Here is an 18490-nt window from a genome sequence, read left to right on the forward strand (position 1 = left end):
TTGCCAAGCACTAAGTCACTAAGGTCAAACCTGACTTCAAACCTTGACTACTGTAGATATTCCTGAAGTAGCAGCACCTGTTTCAAAACGATAACGCCATCAGGGCAGCCCCAGGAAAAAGATCATCAATAAAACCAAACCCCTGCTCACTACAGTGACTAGCCAGTGGCCAGATAAGCCTCCTCATTACCAGTGTTGTGCATGAATGCACTAAATGAGAACTCTTTATTGAGTTGTGGACCTGTATGCCACAGGACTACAAACAGGGCAGGACCTCTGCACCACCTTGTGACAATGCAACGGTAGTGCTCATACTATCAGCACTGTCTGAAATGACTGTCACATCTGTGGTAACATTGGGCAACAGTAGCTGTTGTGTATGTGACAGACAAGTTCCTTTAGCTTTTGCATTATAAGGTAGAGAGCCTGACATTATGATGTCCTTTGGCCCATTTATCAAAAGTTCAAATATGCTCAAAAATACTAAATAGGGGTAGTCTACTTAAAGCCCTAACCCTAAATGACTCCTTGTCCTGATTACATAAAACATATACTGTGTTGGCCAACATTTAACCCTCTGAGTGGTTTGCTGTTTAAGTTATGAGAACAGTGATCTGATTAAGTATTGTACAATTTATACTAATGGGTAATTGGCCATCTCTAACCAGCATTAGGGAGGATTTTCATAGAGCAAGCACTGTAGATTTCTAATGTTCCAAGTAAGCAAGGCAGCACTCCAGGGAGCTGGATTAACATGAATAATTATTAGGACAGATGAAAGTGAATTATAGGGCTTTCTGGTCATGCTGGCAAGAACTCTGCGACCCCTCTCTGGCATACTGGTGCGATATGTAACAGCTATTACAAAACATTTCCAGTGTATTCTGCTCACACCACGTTGATCAAGACAATATGATAATTAAACTGTCGTTGGTCGTCGTATGTGTGAGTGTGTTGCTATTAACACGGTTATGTAAAGGAGCTGGCAGAGGCAGCAGGTACAGCCTAACACAAGGAAGCTGCTTTGGGACCTGGAAATGATCCAGACCAACCAGTTCAACAACATACCAGCACCAACGGACTCTCTGGAAAACTACAGGTGACGTAGACAGAATCATTTGTTCTCCTCCTCGTCCAAACAAACTTGTCTCAGATTAGAATTTGCTTCATTTATGACCACTGTTGTGAGAAAATATGCAACAATGTGACAATGATATACTATTATTCAGATGACACCAAAAATAACCAAAAGCAAAAATGATCATCAAATGAAAATATATGATTGATGATTGATACAGATTTATGCAATATAAATCTACCCAGTCACACAAGCCACACATTGCTGATGTGGTTGTAAATTCTGAAATTACTATCAATGCAAACAGGTGAAATATCAAGTTGTTGGAAAAATATGTCTGATTGCAGGACATAAACAAACAGCAAAATGGATTGTATGAGAACAACAAGTGTAATATTCAGGCACACATTCAACTTGACAAGTTCCTGAATCACCTGATGTGTTGGTCTTGTCACTGGATGATGAAGGCGTGAGTTGACAAAATAAACATTGACACAGTGTGAGTGCTAAAGTACAGAAGGTGCTGAGCTCACTCAGTCAACAGGACATAGAGAGGATTAAAACTTATTAGTAGATTTCCCTTTTCAGAAAACATGGAGAAAGCTACAACTGCCAAAGGTGAGTCGATAAAAAAAAAATAATACACACACACACACACACACACACACACACAGGTATATATAGTATATAAAATATACATATATACACAGTATATATATATATAGAGAGAGAGAGACTACTGTATGTAAATTAAATGGTTCTAAGAAAAGTGTAATTCATCCAAATGTACCAAAGATTATTGAATGGAGTGCAGTAAATTGTAAATAATTTTTCATGTTACAAACACATGGTTTTAACATTAGACTTCCTCTCCTTATATGATTTATTCTATCTTCCGAAAGGAATTCAGGATCTTTATACAGCAGTACATTGTACTGTATGTAGTGAAACAACAATGCCTAATTCTCATTAAACCTATTCATACTAAAGGAAGAAAGTCAACAAACACACAACATGGAGTGCACAAACTGGTGTCTATACTATAAATTAACTCAACCACACAAGTCACATATTACTGATGTAGTTGTAAACTGTGATGAATGTCAGTGAAAGGTTTTGTTGTGTGAAGAAAAAAGCAGCAAATGAGTTTCATGAAACCAACAGCTATGATTTACAGGGACAGCATGGAACAAGGAAATCAAGATAACTAGTTTTATCAGGCATCTAATGTTTGAAAATATGCTGTTGGTCCTGTTAATGGTAGGAGGGAGTTACAGCAATAAAAATATGTGGAAGTGTCAGAGCTACAAGCAGTGTTGAGCTCAAACAATTGACAACAAGACATAGAGAGAATGAAAACTTATTAGCAAATTTCCAGCTTCTGAAAACATGGAGAAAGCCACATCCGCCAAAGGTTAGTCGACAAAAAAAACAAACTGTGATTCATCACCAGGATGTAAGTATGTTTGCCATTATGTTAATGTTTCTGTCTCACTGTCTTTCTGTCAGAGCTGAATGGAGTGATTGTAGGATCAAGGGGCTCAAATAAACATCTGGTAGGAAACATAATTCTGGGAAGAAACGTGTTTGATGCCAAAGATGCAACATTTGACTGTGAGAGAGGAGACGGAGAAGTATGTGAGCGCAGAGTCACGTTGGTCCAAACCCCAGGGTGGCTACCAGGATATCAACCCTGTGATACAGCAGAACTTTTCAAGACAGAGACTATTCTCAGCGTCACTCTGTGTCCACCTGGACTGCACGGTTTCCTCCTGGTGATTAATGCTGAGCTACCATTTCAAGATGTCTACAAGAAGGCAACAAAGCAATACATGGAGCATTGTTTTGGTGAGAGGGTGTGGGATCACACTGTGGTGGTCTTCAGCCACAGAGGTGACCTCAACCATGAAGACTTTGAGGATTTTATCAGAAAAGGGGGGGAACCACTCAAGTTACTTCTGGAGGCCTGTGGTAAAAGGTATCAAATCTTTTGTGTTGACGGCAATGACAACAGCAAGAATATCAGACAGTTGTTTGAGAAGATTGACAACATGGTGGCAAAAAACAGCTGTTATGAAATCGAGACCACACGGATACAAAGTGTTCAGGAGAGGAGGAAGGAAGTGGACAAACAAGCTGAGGAGCTGCGTCTGCAGACGCAACAACAAAGGCAAAAGCTCAGAAGTCTGCTGAGTGGTGAGTTGAGTTTGCTTGCTGTTAGAAACATTTGTTAATGGTTACAGGCTATCCTTGATGTTTAGGTATTAGCCATACTAATTGTATTGGCATTAGTAGCTCAACTTGTTGATGTTTTACTGTGGGCAGTGATCTACTGTTCAGATGAATTGCTTAAAGTTATAAATAAAGAACTTGAACACGTCAGTAGAAGTAAAACATTATAGATTCTAGAGCAGCGGTACTCAATAGGCGCCCCCCTATTTGTGGCCCCCGAACTGTTACTTCTTCAGTATGTGTTTTGGTTGGATCAACACTTGTATATCGGGACTTGTCTCCATGCCAACGATACACAGACAGCCTGTTACTGGGTCGCCCTGCGAGCGCATTTTAAAGGGACAACGAGGAGTTTCTATTTGGTTATAAAAAAAGTCTCACGTTAAAGTGGATGAATCTACGCTACCCATACTTGTTAATGGCTCCATTTTCGATAAATATATCGTTTTGTCTCTATCGTTATTTTGTTATTTTAATTAGTGGCGGAAACGCTGGGCGAGCCGACCAGGGTTTCTTTACTTTCGGTTTTGCGGATGCTGCCCGGCGGGTCATGAGCATAACGCCATCGAATCGCCGTTTATGGTCGGAACTACGGCGGTATATTAGGCTAGTGACAAACTGTCAAAAAGGGCTTTAGTTTTTGAGATACCCCTACCGGAGGTAGAACAAAACCTAACAATGTTTTTCCTCATCTCCAAGGTCTCCCATATATGAAATGGATTCTTAGGTTAAAATATTTTACTGCAAACATTGTTAAATTGATACATATTGTCATACACCCTAAACTTAAAAAAGAACAAAAATACAGCCTGGCCGTATGGGAGTTAAGACACATAAACTCATGTAGATTAATAACACAAGCTCTGACAGCTTTGAAACTTGACATAATTGTGGCCAGGAAGTTCCTTTACCTATTAGAAAAAAACTGGATGTGAATATCTTGATGTGTGTAACATATAGAGACCTATAAACACTTGCCTTAAATAAGCGGACATGCAAAAAAAGAATATCTATGCAGAATATTCTCATTTACTTTGTACTTGCTCAGCCAGGGATTTTCATAGAAACACATATGATGGCTTGTTTGAAAGATGGAGTTGTGCAGAATCCAGTGATACCAAATATGTGAATATAGCATGCATAGTCAGCATAATACATCACCAAATGTATGAGCTGTCCCAAATGAAAGAAAGTGAAACATTAACATAATCAAGTCTCCACAGCCCATTATCAATGGTGACAAGAATGTTGACCAGTTCAGTCTTACTGCAACCTAAGTAAGTAACTTTGGGTAAGTGCTACTCTTTTTTATAATACATTAAATAATAGCATATTTCATGATGACACCTCATATAGTTCATATGGAAACAAATATCCAGTAGAATCAGTTTAAATTGAAATAGAACACCTTAAATATATACTGTATACACCCACTTGAATTTATTTTTGGTCAAGTCATTACTGCATAATGGAAAATAATAGTGTTAGTGTTGTGTATTTCCCTAATAACACACAGGACGCAGTGACTCTTACTGCACATGGCACCTTTACTCAGCTCGTGCAAAACCGGAACTTCACATACATATCCCAGCATTCCTTGGTACACTGATAACAACGGCACAACGGTCACACAGAATACAAAACTCAAAATCTGATACATCACCCCCCCCCCCCCTTTTAAATGAAAGTACACTTTTGTTACACCATGACTTAAAATATCAGTGCCTACAAACTCATACAAATGTCTCTAAGTTAATTTAACAAACTCCCTTGTCTTGCTTTTTTTTTTTTTTTTTTTTAATTCTGTACCTTTTTAAGACAGGCATAATGTAACAAAGCTATACTGAACTGAAAACAGTAGTTACATTATTATTATATTGACCAACTTAGTCCAAGTGTCAACCTGCTTGTAAAGAACAATCAATCTGCACATCGCGCTCAGGCAGCTTCCTTTCTCTGGCTGAGTGGCGCAGCATTGGAGATGCTGCTGGCACCTCTGCACTGTCCATATGCAGAAGATCAGCACCGGCTGACACGTTGTCTTGGAGCACACTTGACTGGGTGGAAGTGTCAGTATTAGAGGTTGTACAGTCAGTATCCAAAATGAGTCCATCAGTTGTGACACAGGATCTCAACTGATCCCCATGTCTCCTGTATGTTATGTCTGTGTCTGTCTCTTGCACTTTGTAGGACACTGGTCCTGTTTGGTGCTCTATCACTCCAGGAATCCACTTCTCTCCACTCCCTGCCGTATTTTGCAAAGAGAAAGATCTGCTCACTGGCCGCTGGTCATGATAGAACTTCTGCATGTACTGCTTTCTGCGAACTGTGACTGCAGTGTCAGAATGCATCAGGTCCAGGCGAGTTTGCATGTCTGTTTAGGACCAAGTCCGCAGGCGACTGACCAGTGGTGCAGTTTGGGGTACAGCAATACTGCATCAGAAACACAGAGATCTTGTCTTCAACGTCGAGTGTAGTCTGAGAAAGCTTCTTAATTCCACTCTTAAATGTCTGCACATATCGCTCTGCGAGACCATTAGAAGCAGGATGGCCTGGGGCGCTTGTAGAGTGCAGAATTCCATTCTGATGCATGAAGTTCTTGAACTCTGCAGACGTGAACTGCGTTCCGTTGTCAGTTACAACATGCTCCGGATGACCATACGTATGCTGCGAACAGTCTCCTTGGTCTTGTGATGAGGTGCTGGGCATTCTGAATACTTCTAGCCACTTGGAGTAGGCATCTACGACAATCATGAAGGTGTGACCTACAGTAAGAAGGGGCCTGCAAAGTCCATGTGTAATCTTGTCCAGCTCTGGCCAGGAAACTCCCAAGGATGTAAAGGCACCTGCCGAGGCATCCGTTGTTCCATCTGGCAAGATTCACAGGCTTTGCAGACCTGCTCTACATCCGTGTCAATCTTAGGCCACCATACATATTTGCGTACCAGAGCTTTTCACAATTCCTTGATGACCAGAATGCAACTCTTTCAACACAACTTTTCTGAGCTTCTCAGACAAAACCACCCTGGTGCACCAGAGTACACATCCACGTTCAGCTGACAGTTCATATCTGCGTGTGTGGAAGGGTTTCAGACTATTGTCCACATCATCAGGCCAACCATTCGTAATGTATTTCAGAACCTTGGCTAGCACACTGTCTGTGCATGTGGCACGTGCAACTTGATCAGCATACACTGGCACTTGCATCAAATGTTCAGTTCATAGAACATGCATGAATGTTCTGCGCTATGGCTTCAGTCCCTACATCGCTTGTGTCAGGTAAAGGAACCCTTGACAGTCCGTGTGCATTGCTGTGTTTTTCTGAAGCACAGTACTCAATGCAATAGTCATAAGCAGAGAGGATGATTGCCCATCTTTGAATCCAGGCAGCAGCCATGGTGGGCAGGCTTTTGTGTTCTCCAAAAAGAGTCAGCAAAAGCTTATGATCAGTGACAAGCTTGAATTTCCTTCCCCATAAATATTGATGGAACTTTTTGACTCCAAAAATCAATGCCAGTCCTTCTATTTCAATCTGAGAATATTTGTTCTCAGCAGGGGATAGCGTCCGTGACGCCTAAGCAATGGGACGGGTTTCTCCTGTTGGCCTCTCATGCTGAATGACAGCTCTTATACCATAAGCTGAGGAGTCAGAAGCCAGAGTGAGGGGTAGGTTAGAATCATAGTGCAGGAAAATCTTGTCACTTGTTAGCAACTTCTTGCACTCCTCAAAAGCCTGCTCTGGTTTCTTCCACACCCATGCCCCGTCATACTTTAACAGCCTATGGAGTGGAGCTAGTACAGTGCTTTGGTTATTCATAAATAGTCATATTAATTCACTAACCCCAAAAATGCTCTCAGTTCTTTCACACAGGATGGTGCTGGTGCGTCCTTGATTGCTTTTATCTTGTCTGAAGATGGATGAATGCCCTGGCTGTTCAAAACATGTCCTAAGTATTCAATCTGCATTTACCAAACTCACATTTGGTTTTCTTGACTCTCAAGCCTCTCTCTTGGAGTCTCTGTAGCACCTTTTGCAGCTTTTTCAGATGATCTTGTTCAGTTTTTCCTGTAACTAACAAATCATCCCAATAGACAACAACATCCAGATCTTTCATTAGATTTTCCATAATCCTTTGGAAAATGGAAGGTGCTGAACCAACACCAAAAGCCAGTCTATTGTACACAAATAACCCTCTATGTGTATTGATGGCCAGTAGTTTCTTTGTCTCATCCTCTTGAAGGACCTGCTGATATGGTGAGGCAAGATCGATCTTTGAAAACACAGTCCTGCCATCAGCTCCTCAATTCGGGGCAAGGGATAGGTCTCTGTGGTGGCAGCCTGATTTACTGTTAATTTATAATCGGCACACAGCCAAATTATGTTGTCTCTTTTCACTACAGGCACCACTGGATAGTGCACCACTGGCGCAGCCCACTCACCGTACCAGCCTTCTCGAGTCGATCTAATTCAGCATCCACTCTTGACTTCATGGCAAATGGCAATGGGCGGCTCTTACAAAATTTAGGGTCAACATCAGAGTTATTTTCCATTATGCAGTAATGACTTGACTAAAAATAAATTCAAGTGGGCCTATTTTTGAGGTGTTCTATTTCAATTTAAACTGATTCTACTGGATATTTGTTTCCATATGAACTATATGAGGTGTCATCATGAAATATGCTATTATTTAATGTATTATAAAAAAAGAGTAGCACTTACCCAAAGTTACTTACTTAGGTTGCAGTAAGACTGAACTGGTCAACATTCTTGTCACCATTGATAATGGGCTGTGGAGACTTGATTATGTTAAAGGGATAGTTCAACATTTTGGCAAATTGGCCCATTGCCATAATCGCTATAGTCATAGCAGTAGGTTCATTACCTTTAATTGTAGGTGTAAGCTATTTTCAGTACGGCGGAGCGCAGCAGCTGGCTGCTCAGAGCTACGCTATGGAGGCTAATGGAATTTCTTGGTTTCCCTCATTAAACTTATCAAATTCAACATCCCAAAACTCCACAGCGCTTTTGTAGACAAGTTGTGACCTGCACAACCACCACGCTATGAGATAATGACGGAACGATACGAAACGGAGCCGTTTTCGAGGTAAATACAGGGTAAATACGGGGACTGCTTGCTGAAAAACTGTCCCTGAACGCAACGCGCATCAGCGGTTTTGTATGAATTTACCTCGAAAACGGCTCCGTTTCGTATCGTTCCGTCATTATCTCATAGTGTGGTGGTTGTGCAGCTCACAACTTGTCTACAAAAGCGCTGTGGAGTTTTGGGATTTTGTATTTGATGAGTTTGATGAGGGAAACCAAGAAATTCCCTTAGCCTCCATAGCGTAGCTCTGAGCAGCCTGCTGCTGCGCTCCGCTGTACTAAAAATAGCTTACACCTACAATTAAAGGTAACGAACCTACTGCTATGACTATAGCAATTATGGCAATGGGCCAATTTGCCAAAATGTTGAACTATCCCTTTAATGTTTCACTTTCTTTCATTTGGGACACCTCATACATTTGGTGATGTATTATGCTGACTATGCATGCTATATTCACATATTTGGTATCACTGGATTCTGCACAACTCCATCTTTCAAACAAGCCATCATATGTGTTTCTATGACAATCCCTGGCCGAGCAACTACAAAGTAAATGAGAATATTCTGCATAGATATTCTTTTTTTGCATGTCCGCTTATTTAAGGCAAGTGTTTATAGGTCTCTATATGTTACACACATCAAGATATTCACATCCAGTTTTTTCTAATAGGTAAAGGAACTTCCTGGCCACAATTATGTCAAGTTTCAAAGCTGTCAGAGCTTGTGTTATTAATCTACATGAGTTTATGTGTCTTAACTCCCATACGGCCAGGCTGTATTTTTGTTCTTTTTTAAGTTTGGGGTGTATGACAATATGTATCAATTTAACAATGTTTGCAGTAAAATATTTTAACCTAAGAATCCATTTCATACATGGGAGACCTTGGAGATGAGGAAAAACATTGTTAGGTTTTGTTCTACCTCCGGTAGGGGTATCTCAATTTTTGGGGGCCATTGTCACTGGACTATATGTGATCGTCTTCGAACCTCCGACTTTCATTGTTGATGAATGAAAACATTCTTGGCAAGATGTCCGTCTTGCGCCGGTCCAAGAATTTCGGGAGCGTGCTTATGTTCCCACAGCCCTATGTTCCCTCAGCCCTATGTTCCCTCTGAACTCTCTCTACCTATCTGGACTCTACCTATCTGGCCTGTCTAGCCTCTACCTGGTCTTTTTACTAAACTTAACCAACTCCTTTCTTCATTGCCTAAACCCAACTAATGGTGGGACCAAAGGCTGAGGGAACATAGGGCCTAATTTTCAGTGACAACAAAAGTTAGAAATGAGGGAACATAGGGCTGTGGGAACATAGGCATGACCCCGTCCCTTTAAGTTTCACTTTCGTTTTTGAAGTGGTTCGCATATTGTCACTTTGCCAGCTGTGAGCCTATTGCGTACAAATGAACACTTGCAACAGTGTGTCCGCCTGGCCATCACACACCATTTGAGCCAAAGTTCCAAAGACTGGCAAAAGACACAAGTAGGGATGCATTTTGAATTTTTTCCTGGCCGATAACGCTCGTTAACCGATTAGATTACTACGCTGTCGCCGCAGGTGTGTGTTTAACGGCAAAAAAAAAAAAAAAAAGCTCAAATTTTTTTTCTATTTTTTGCTGTTAAATACACACGTGCGCTGTGACAGCTGATGAGTGCCACATCCACTGTGCTCTGTCTCAGCTGATCGCGCTCATATCCTCCATATGAGCGCACAGAAACGTTCGTAACAGCAACGGAAAAAGTCGCTAGATTTGTTGCTAGTCGCTTTTGACAAAAAAAAGTCTCCAAGAGGGTTTGGAAAGTCACCAGATTTAGCGAGAAAGTCGCCAAGTTGGCAACACTGTGTAGCCGACAGCCGTACAGCACACTACACACACGCTCTTGTCCCCAGAGCAGCATTCAAGGAGACCGATTACTCAGACAAAACCAAGATCACACAGTTTATAAAAACCATTATGTTTTGATTGTAGTTTAAAACAGGTTTACATATCAGAGGACTACCATATTCACACACAGGGTACCTAAGAGTGTCTATTATCATAATCTGTAAAAAAACAAAAAAAAAACGGTTTTGACGAGTTAACTTGTCAATGGTCCTGAACGTTCGGCACGCTGTGACGAGTTTACTCGTCAATGGTCGCGAAAGAGTTAAATGACAAAAGCCAAGATGTAATGATTAAGAAATGTCCTTATTAATACAGTTATTACATTTGTCAAATCTGTTTTCATACAGAGCTTAATCCCCACCTGAGGATCTTGATAGTTGGGTGGGTGTTATCTGGGAAGAGTGCTGTCGGAAACACCATCTTAGGACGTGAAGTGTTTGAGTCTGAAGAGAGGACGATGGAAGTCTTAAAGCAAAGTGGTAAGGTTGCAGGAAGAGAGGTCGTGGTGGTGGACACTCCTGGATGGTGGAAGTACTTCCCAGCATTGCTCACTACTCAGAGTGTGAAGTCTGAGATAGTAAAAGGAGTGTCTCAGTGCTCTCCATCACCAAATGTCGTTCTGCTAGTGGTGCCAACTGACACAGCATTTACAGATGAACAAAAAAAAGTCATGGTAGACAACATGAAGACACTTGGACACAGAGTTTGGAGGCATGTTATTGTGCTGTTTACATATGGAGATGCTTTAGGGAACAAAACTATTGAGCAACATATTGAAAGTGAAGGAATACATCTCCGTTGGCTGATTGAGAAATGTGGAAGGAGGTATCATGTCATTGACAACACCAAGACTGATGGTGACCAGGTAACAGAGCTACTGGAGAAGATGGAGGAGATGGTGGCAGGAAACTATTTTCTGTACCTCAGTCACACAGATGATCTACAACTTGAGGAAGAGGAAAGTGAGAAACCCACTGAGATCAAATATGAGAGCACAGCCAAGGAGATCATAAAACAGCTCAATATCGGATGGGATTGCAAGCAGCGGGAAGATGACGGCCTGTTAAAAGGAAATGACAGTATGAGAATACGTCCACTCTGTAAGTATCGTGAGGCATTGACGGAACAGTGAAAAGCTACAATACGTTCCTGCCGTGACTGAATTTGTTTCATCCTTTTGTATAACTAACTGTTTATTGTGTTTTTTTTTACCAGTTAGTGAAGATGAACAGAGGCTCAAAGATTTTGAAGGAGAGGAAGAAGACAAATCAGAAAGCAAGAATGATGTAGGATCTGGCTTTCTGGACACGATGAATGGACTGATGGAGAGAGAGTGGATCAGACGAGAAGCATCGTTCTACAATTTCTTTGCAGGTGAATTAATTCAATAACTCAAGTGATTGCAAGTAGTGTATTATATTATTTTTCAGTCTTGTATTGTTTTAATATTTGTTTTCTGCCCCAGACCAGACAGCTATCTCTGAACCAGATCATCATCAGCTGCAAGTATCACGACAAAAAGTACGATTATGGTTGGGATGCTTAACAGTTTCAGGCTACGAGTCATCCTCTGTCACCAGCCGGGAACCAGAGGAAGACTATGAACAAGGACTTCAGTAGTTTAATATAAAAACCATATGTTTGTAATACAGTATGAAAGATAATAAGGCATTTACTGCACTTCAATCAATATTTGGTACATACAGTACAAAGCTTTCATCAGGATGATTTCCACTTTTCTTATGAAATTTGTTTAATTCAGGGTACTTTTCTTATTGTCCTTTGGAGCAGACTGTTGTTATCTGGCCAGTATCTGAAACAACCCTTAATATAGGGCCTCAGGACACAACTGTTTATTTGATTTGAATGTAAAAACATACAACACTTACTGGATCGTATATTAATATTTTATTACCAATAGGGCTGTTCGATTAATCGATTTAAAATCGTAATCGCGATTATTTGCCTAGGACGATGTTAAAAACGTGAAATCCTAAAAATCGATTTTTTACTCTAACTAGGGTAATTACGGTAAGCCCCCGTTCATGAATCTGCGCTGCGCTGAATTACCGTAATGACTGCCGCCTCCTTCCACCCATCACGCTCTCCCACTGCTCTCCCCACACACTGTAAACAAGCATGTTGGCATTCTGCTATGACCAGCGAGGGTTTCATTGCCGAAAAGACCAACAGCCCTTTTCCACTACACAGTTACAGGTCTGCTCGGTTCGGCTCGGCTCGGCTCGGCCGTCATATCACAGCGGTACTGTGATATGTCAAGGATTTTCTAAGTTACAGCTGAGTTCTTCAGCGGGGGCGGGGTCGTCATATAACAGCGGCTACAGCCGTGTCGTCTCGATTACGGGCCGCATGGTTTTCCACACAGCAGACACTTAACTCAGGTGACAGAATAACAACAGTTTGTCGGTGTGTTTTTACTGTAAAATGAGCGGTATTGATTCTCGTGACGGACGCATGGTCGGACGTCGCGCTTGCGACTCTTCCGGTGATAACGCTCTGGCCAATCAGTGGAAGGCAGTCAGTTGACGTCACGTTTTTAGATAGATAGATAGATAGATAGATAGATAGATAGATAGATAGATAGATAGATAGATAGATAGATAGATAGATAGATAGATAGATAGATAGATAGATAGATAGATAGATAGACAGATAGACAGACAGACAGACAGACAGACAGACAGACAGACAGACAGACAGACAGACAGACAGACAGACAGACAGACAGACAGATGTGCTTTATATATTGCATATTATTTTGAAAAACTGTTTTGTATTGTGAAACAGTTTTGAATAAGATAGATAGATAGATAGATCTAGATAGATAGATAGATCTAGATAGATAGATAGATAGATAGATAGATAGATAGATAGATAGATAGATAGATAGATAGATAGATAGATAGATAGATAGATAGATAGATAGATAGATAGTTTTTTTTATTAGACTCTAGGTCCATTTAAAAAGACACAAACAGCACACAAAATAGTTTGTCATTTAACAAAAAAATCGTAATCGTAATCGAAAATCGATTTTTGAGAGAAGAAAATCGAGATTTTAGTTTTGGGCAAAATCGAACAGCCCTAATTACCAATATACTTAACTGTTGTTGACTCCAGTCGGTGAATAAATATGGTCTGGGTGGAAATGTAAGTATATTTGTATAGAAGACATAGTTTAAACTCGTGGACCTGCGCTGTGCAGTGTGAAGGGCAAATACCACCACTGGCAGACTGAATACTGTACCTGTCATACTGCACATTGTTTTTACTGTAGATAACAGCTTGTTATATTTCTCAGAATTTTGTGATATTTGCAAACTCCGATACCATTACGGCTACAGGCAAGAACTATTTTGATTTATACTGTAAATTATAAAACTGATCCATATTAAAGCTTTTACACAAATATCATTGCAAATAATAAAGTCCAACTTTGAAATGCTGTTATACAGTACATAACACTAATAAAGCTGAATCAAATTGATCAAAGGTTGAGAATTGTTTTTCTGTTTATGTGTTCAGTATGACGTGATGACAAGGCTGAGAAGTGAGACCTGTTCCTAGGAACTCAAGAATTGTATGCCATATTGAAATAATGATGTCTTCTCTAATCCATATTCTCACACAAATATCATTGCAAATAATAAATCCAAACTTTGAAATGCTGTTATGATACTAATAAAGCTGGATCAAATTGACCAAAGATGGAGAATTGTTTTCCTGTTCTTTTTCAAACTTCAATAAAAGCTTACAGCACAACAACAGGTGAGTGGTGGTGAGCTGGCTGCAGCCTTGGCAGAGTTACACTGATTACTGGAGAAAAGAGGAGGAGTACATGCAGAGGCTGCAGATAAGCACGCAAAAACAAAACAATCTGGTTCGTAACTATGACGGTGGAAGAAGAGAAAACTTCTTGAGACTGGATGCAGTTGCAGGGTTAAATAGGTGATTGACTGATAGCAGACCATCATGCTTGATAGTGTCTCAAGTGTAGAGAGAATAGTAAAACACAAACTGATGTCAACATACTACAGATGCAAAGTATGAATTCATCCAACCACACAAGTCCCATGTTGCTGATGTAGTTGTAAACTATGAAACTCAATATGAACAATGTCAATGAAGGTTTCATGAAACCAACAGCTGTGTACAGGGCCAGCATGGAACAAGGAAATCAAGATAACTAGTTTTATCAGGTAGCTAATGTTTGAAAATATGCTGTTGGTCCTGTTAATGGTAGGAGGGAGTTGTAGCAATGAAAATATGTGGAAGTGTCAGAGCTACATTCACTGTTGAGCTCACACAATCGACAACAAGACATAGAGAGAGTGGAAACTTATTAGCAGATTTCCAGCTTCAGAAAACATGGAGAAAGCTACAACTGCCAAAGGTGAGTCGATTTAAAAAAAAAAAAAAAAACTCTGATTCATCAGCAGGATGTGAGTATGTTTTCATGTTTCATGATGTTAATGTTTCTGTCTCACTGTCTTTCTGTCAGAGCTGAATGCAGTGATTGTGGGATCAAAGGGCTCATATAAACATCTGGTTGGAAACATAACTCTGGGAAGAGACGCGTTTGATGCAATAGATGCAACATTCGACAATGAGAAAGGAGAAGGAGAAGTATGTGAGCGCAGAGTCACGTTGATCCAAACCCCCGGGTGGCTGCCAGGATATCAACCCTGTGATACACCAGAACTTTTCAAGACAGAGACTATTCTCAGCGTCACTCTGTGTCCACCTGGACTGCACGCTTTCCTCCTGGTGATTAATGCTGAGCTACCATTCAATGAGAAGACGACAAAGCAACACATGGAGCATTGTTTTGGTGAGAGGGTGTGGGATCACACTGTGGTGGTCTTCAGCCACAAAGGTGATTTAGACCATGAAGACATTGAGGATTACATCAGAAAAGAGGGGGAACCACTCCAGTCCCTTCTGGAGGCCTGTGGTAACAGGTATCATGTTCTTCGTGTTGACGGCAATGACAACAGCAAGAATATCAGACAGCTGTTTGAGAAGATTGACAACATGGTGGCAAAAAACAGCCGTTATGAACTCGAGACCACATGGATACAAAGTGTTCAGGAGAGGAGAAAGGAAGTGGACAAAAAAGCTGAGGAGCTGCATCTGCAGGCAAAACAACAAAGGCAAGAGCTCAGAAGTCTGCTGAGTGGTGAGTTGAATTTGTTTTATACATGTTTGTTGAGGTAAATGATTGGGTCTTATTTCTGTCATTTTGGGTATGATTAGATTAGTGATATTAGATTAGAATCTGGTTTACCACCAGAGCGGACATACAATGTAGGGACACAGACATTGTAACATGAAAGCTACTGAGACATGATTCAAAGCTACTAGGAAATGATTAAAGCCTAAAAGTGATAATATGAAACAAAATAAAAGACATTAATTGATAAATACCAGTGGGAAAATACCCCAGCAAATCTGTACAAACAGTAATAGGCCACATCTAACAATGTCCTTTGAAATATCTGATCACTGCAGGGACCAAGGACCTTCTTAGCCCCTTACTGGATACATACACCAGATCATAAATTTAGAGGTCACCCAAAGTCTGGGAACTCAATGGCAAATGCACAGTCACCACTGGTTTTAATGTGAATAGATAATTATATAGGTATCAGTGATGCTGCAATCTACTTAATAGCCTTAAAGTTATTCATAAGGTCTTCAAGATTTAATCTCAAGTCAAACTGCATGGCCTTTTGCACAGAATTTTTTGATAAATATTTTGATCTTTAACAACTGTTTTCATACACAGAGCCAAAACACCACCTGAGGATCTTGATAGTTGGGTGGGTGATTTCCGGGAAGAGTGCCATTGGTGACAGGATTTTAAATCGTGAAGTTTTTCACTCTGGTGGGAGAACGGAAAAAGTTTCAAAGCAAAGTGGCGAGGTGGCTGCAAGAGAGGTTGTGGTCGTAGACACACCTGGATGGTGGAAGTTCTTGCCAGCAACATCAACCCCTTCAGATTTGAAGACTGAGATTTTAGCAGGAGTGTCTCTGTGCTCACCATCACCAAATGTCATTCTGCTGGTGGTGCCAGCAGACACGTCATTTACAGAGGAACAAAAAAGAATCACAGTGGACAACATGAAGTTATTTGGACAAAGAGTGTGGAGACATGTTATTGTGCTGTTTACATATGGAGATTTTTTGGGGAGCAAAACTATTGAGCAACACATTGAAAGTGAAGGGAAGCCTCTCAAATGGCTGATTGAGAAATGTGGAAAGAGGTATCATGTCATTGACAACACGAGCAAAGATGATGGCCAGGTTATAGAGCTGTTGGAGAAGATGGAGGAGATGGTGGCAGGAAACTGTTGTTTGTACCTCAGTGAAACAAATGATCCAGAAACTGAGGAAGACAAAAGTGCTGAACCAACTGGTATCAAAGTTGAGAGCACATTCATGGAGATCATAAATGAGTTCATCATCAAATGGGATCCCAAGAACAGGGAGGAACCCCGTGTGTTAAAACGAAAGAACAGTATGGAAGAAAAACTAACCTGTAAGCATCATGAAACACTGACAGAACAATTTTTCAGTATGCTCTGAAATTTGTCTCATCCTTATGTACAACTAATTCCATTATGCATTTATTTAATCAGTTAGTAAAGATGAAAAGAGCCTCAAAGAATTCAACAAGATCAAGAGATTGCTGGAGAGAGAATGGATCAGACGGACAGCATCATTGGTGAAGTTCTACAGGATCCTTGCAGGTGAATTAATTGAATAACTCAACTAATTACAAGTGAATTTAGTCTTGTTGAGTCTTGTATTGTTTTAACATTTTTCATATTTTTGCCATAGACCAAACAGCCACCTCTGAACCAGATCATCAGCTGTGCGAATACATAGAAAAGGTTTGATCATGGCAGCAAACCTGTTCAACTTCAGGCTATGGGTCAGCATCGGCCAACAGCTGTAAGGCAGAGGAAGACAATGAACAAGGAGAAGAAGAGTTCAAGGTTAAAACCATTTACTTGTAACATGGAGGATGTGAAGGCATTTTATGAACTAAAAGACACTTCAAGAAGCAGGCCTTAACACTAAGGCCTTGGGTCATGTTTACTTTGATAGTCAAAAGAATAAGCACACGTCTATGGTTTTAAGTATTAGTTCATATAACTATATTTTACGAAGCTTTTGTCAAGCCCCGATAGTGAATAAATATAGACCCCTCCATGGCCTTCGTCAATGTGACATCACAACATTAGCTGGAGGCAAGCTTGAGGCGAACACTGTCACTGTTACTTGCGAAAATGTCGTCTTGCTGTATTTTTGGGTGCCAAAACCCCAAAAACACGAAGTTGAAGTCTTATCTCATATCAGCCACTGCCAGTCAGAGAAATCGTAGACGACTTTGGCTGAGCGTGATTATACAAAAGAATCGGACTGAAAGTATCATCACCAACGCTCGTGTTTGCAGCACACACTTCATATCAGTTAAGATTAATGTGTAATGCATCATCAGTTTCAGCCTGGATAACTTTATGGATTAGACTAAATTGTGACTGAAATAACGCTGAGTTAATCATTATTTAGGGGATTCATGAAACATGTTAACACTAATGTTAATGCCAAGCGCTAGCTAATTCAACGTTAGTTGTAGTAGAGATGTAGTTATAGACGTGTAACGATTTTTATGTCTTTCTTCTGTGAAGATGTCTAGTCATTGTACGGTGGGCAGGGCAGTCCTGTCAAATCGTCCATCCAGTGAGTTAGAGTATAGGGGTTGATGAATGTCATCCCATTATACAGAGTCAACTTTTTAAAATAACACTCATGGTCGATCTTTTTTTTTTTAAATAAAGACATCAGCAGTTTGGTCACTTTGTCACTGAATGATTTTGTGATTTGCAAACTCTGAACAATTACTGCTATAGGGAGAAACCATTTTGATGCATAAATGAGAATCTATATGACATTTTATTATTTTCAAATTTAGAGGGATTGTTTTAGAACTTCAATTTGTTCTTGAGCTGAAATGTGATCTGGTCTAGTATCAGTGAAAATATTTAAAATAAGATGATTGAGCAATTTATCTTTAATTCACTGAAACTACTTGTGATTACCGAGACTCTGTTAATTAAGCTTCTATAAGTGATATCTAATATATGAAAACTGTGTTTTTCAA

The 18490-nt window shown here is 40.3% G+C and overlaps 2 protein-coding genes across 2 annotated transcripts; both read left to right on the forward strand.

The window, feature by feature from the left end:
- Positions 1 to 2467: 2467 nt before the first annotated feature.
- Positions 2468 to 5966, forward strand: LOC311003164 (GTPase IMAP family member 9-like; the record flags this gene model as incomplete). The annotated part of the gene is made up of 3 exons (XM_083994849.1): positions 2468 to 2492; positions 2588 to 3274; positions 5947 to 5966. 3 exons carry the CDS (start codon positions 2468 to 2470, stop codon positions 5964 to 5966), a joined length of 732 nt encoding a protein of 243 aa, XP_083850975.1.
- Positions 5967 to 14688: 8722 nt separating this feature from the next.
- On the forward strand, positions 14689 to 17222 carry LOC311003165 (GTPase IMAP family member 7-like; the record flags this gene model as incomplete). The annotated part of the gene is made up of 5 exons (XM_083994850.1): positions 14689 to 14713; positions 14822 to 15499; positions 16109 to 16861; positions 16962 to 17072; positions 17164 to 17222. 5 exons carry the CDS (start codon positions 14689 to 14691, stop codon positions 17220 to 17222), a joined length of 1626 nt encoding a protein of 541 aa, XP_083850976.1.
- Between the last annotated feature and the right edge of the window lie 1268 nt (positions 17223 to 18490).

This window comes from Trachurus trachurus (genome assembly GCF_905171665.1).
Source record: "Trachurus trachurus genome assembly, chromosome: 19".
NCBI classification, from domain to species: domain Eukaryota; kingdom Metazoa; phylum Chordata; class Actinopteri; order Carangiformes; family Carangidae; genus Trachurus; species Trachurus trachurus.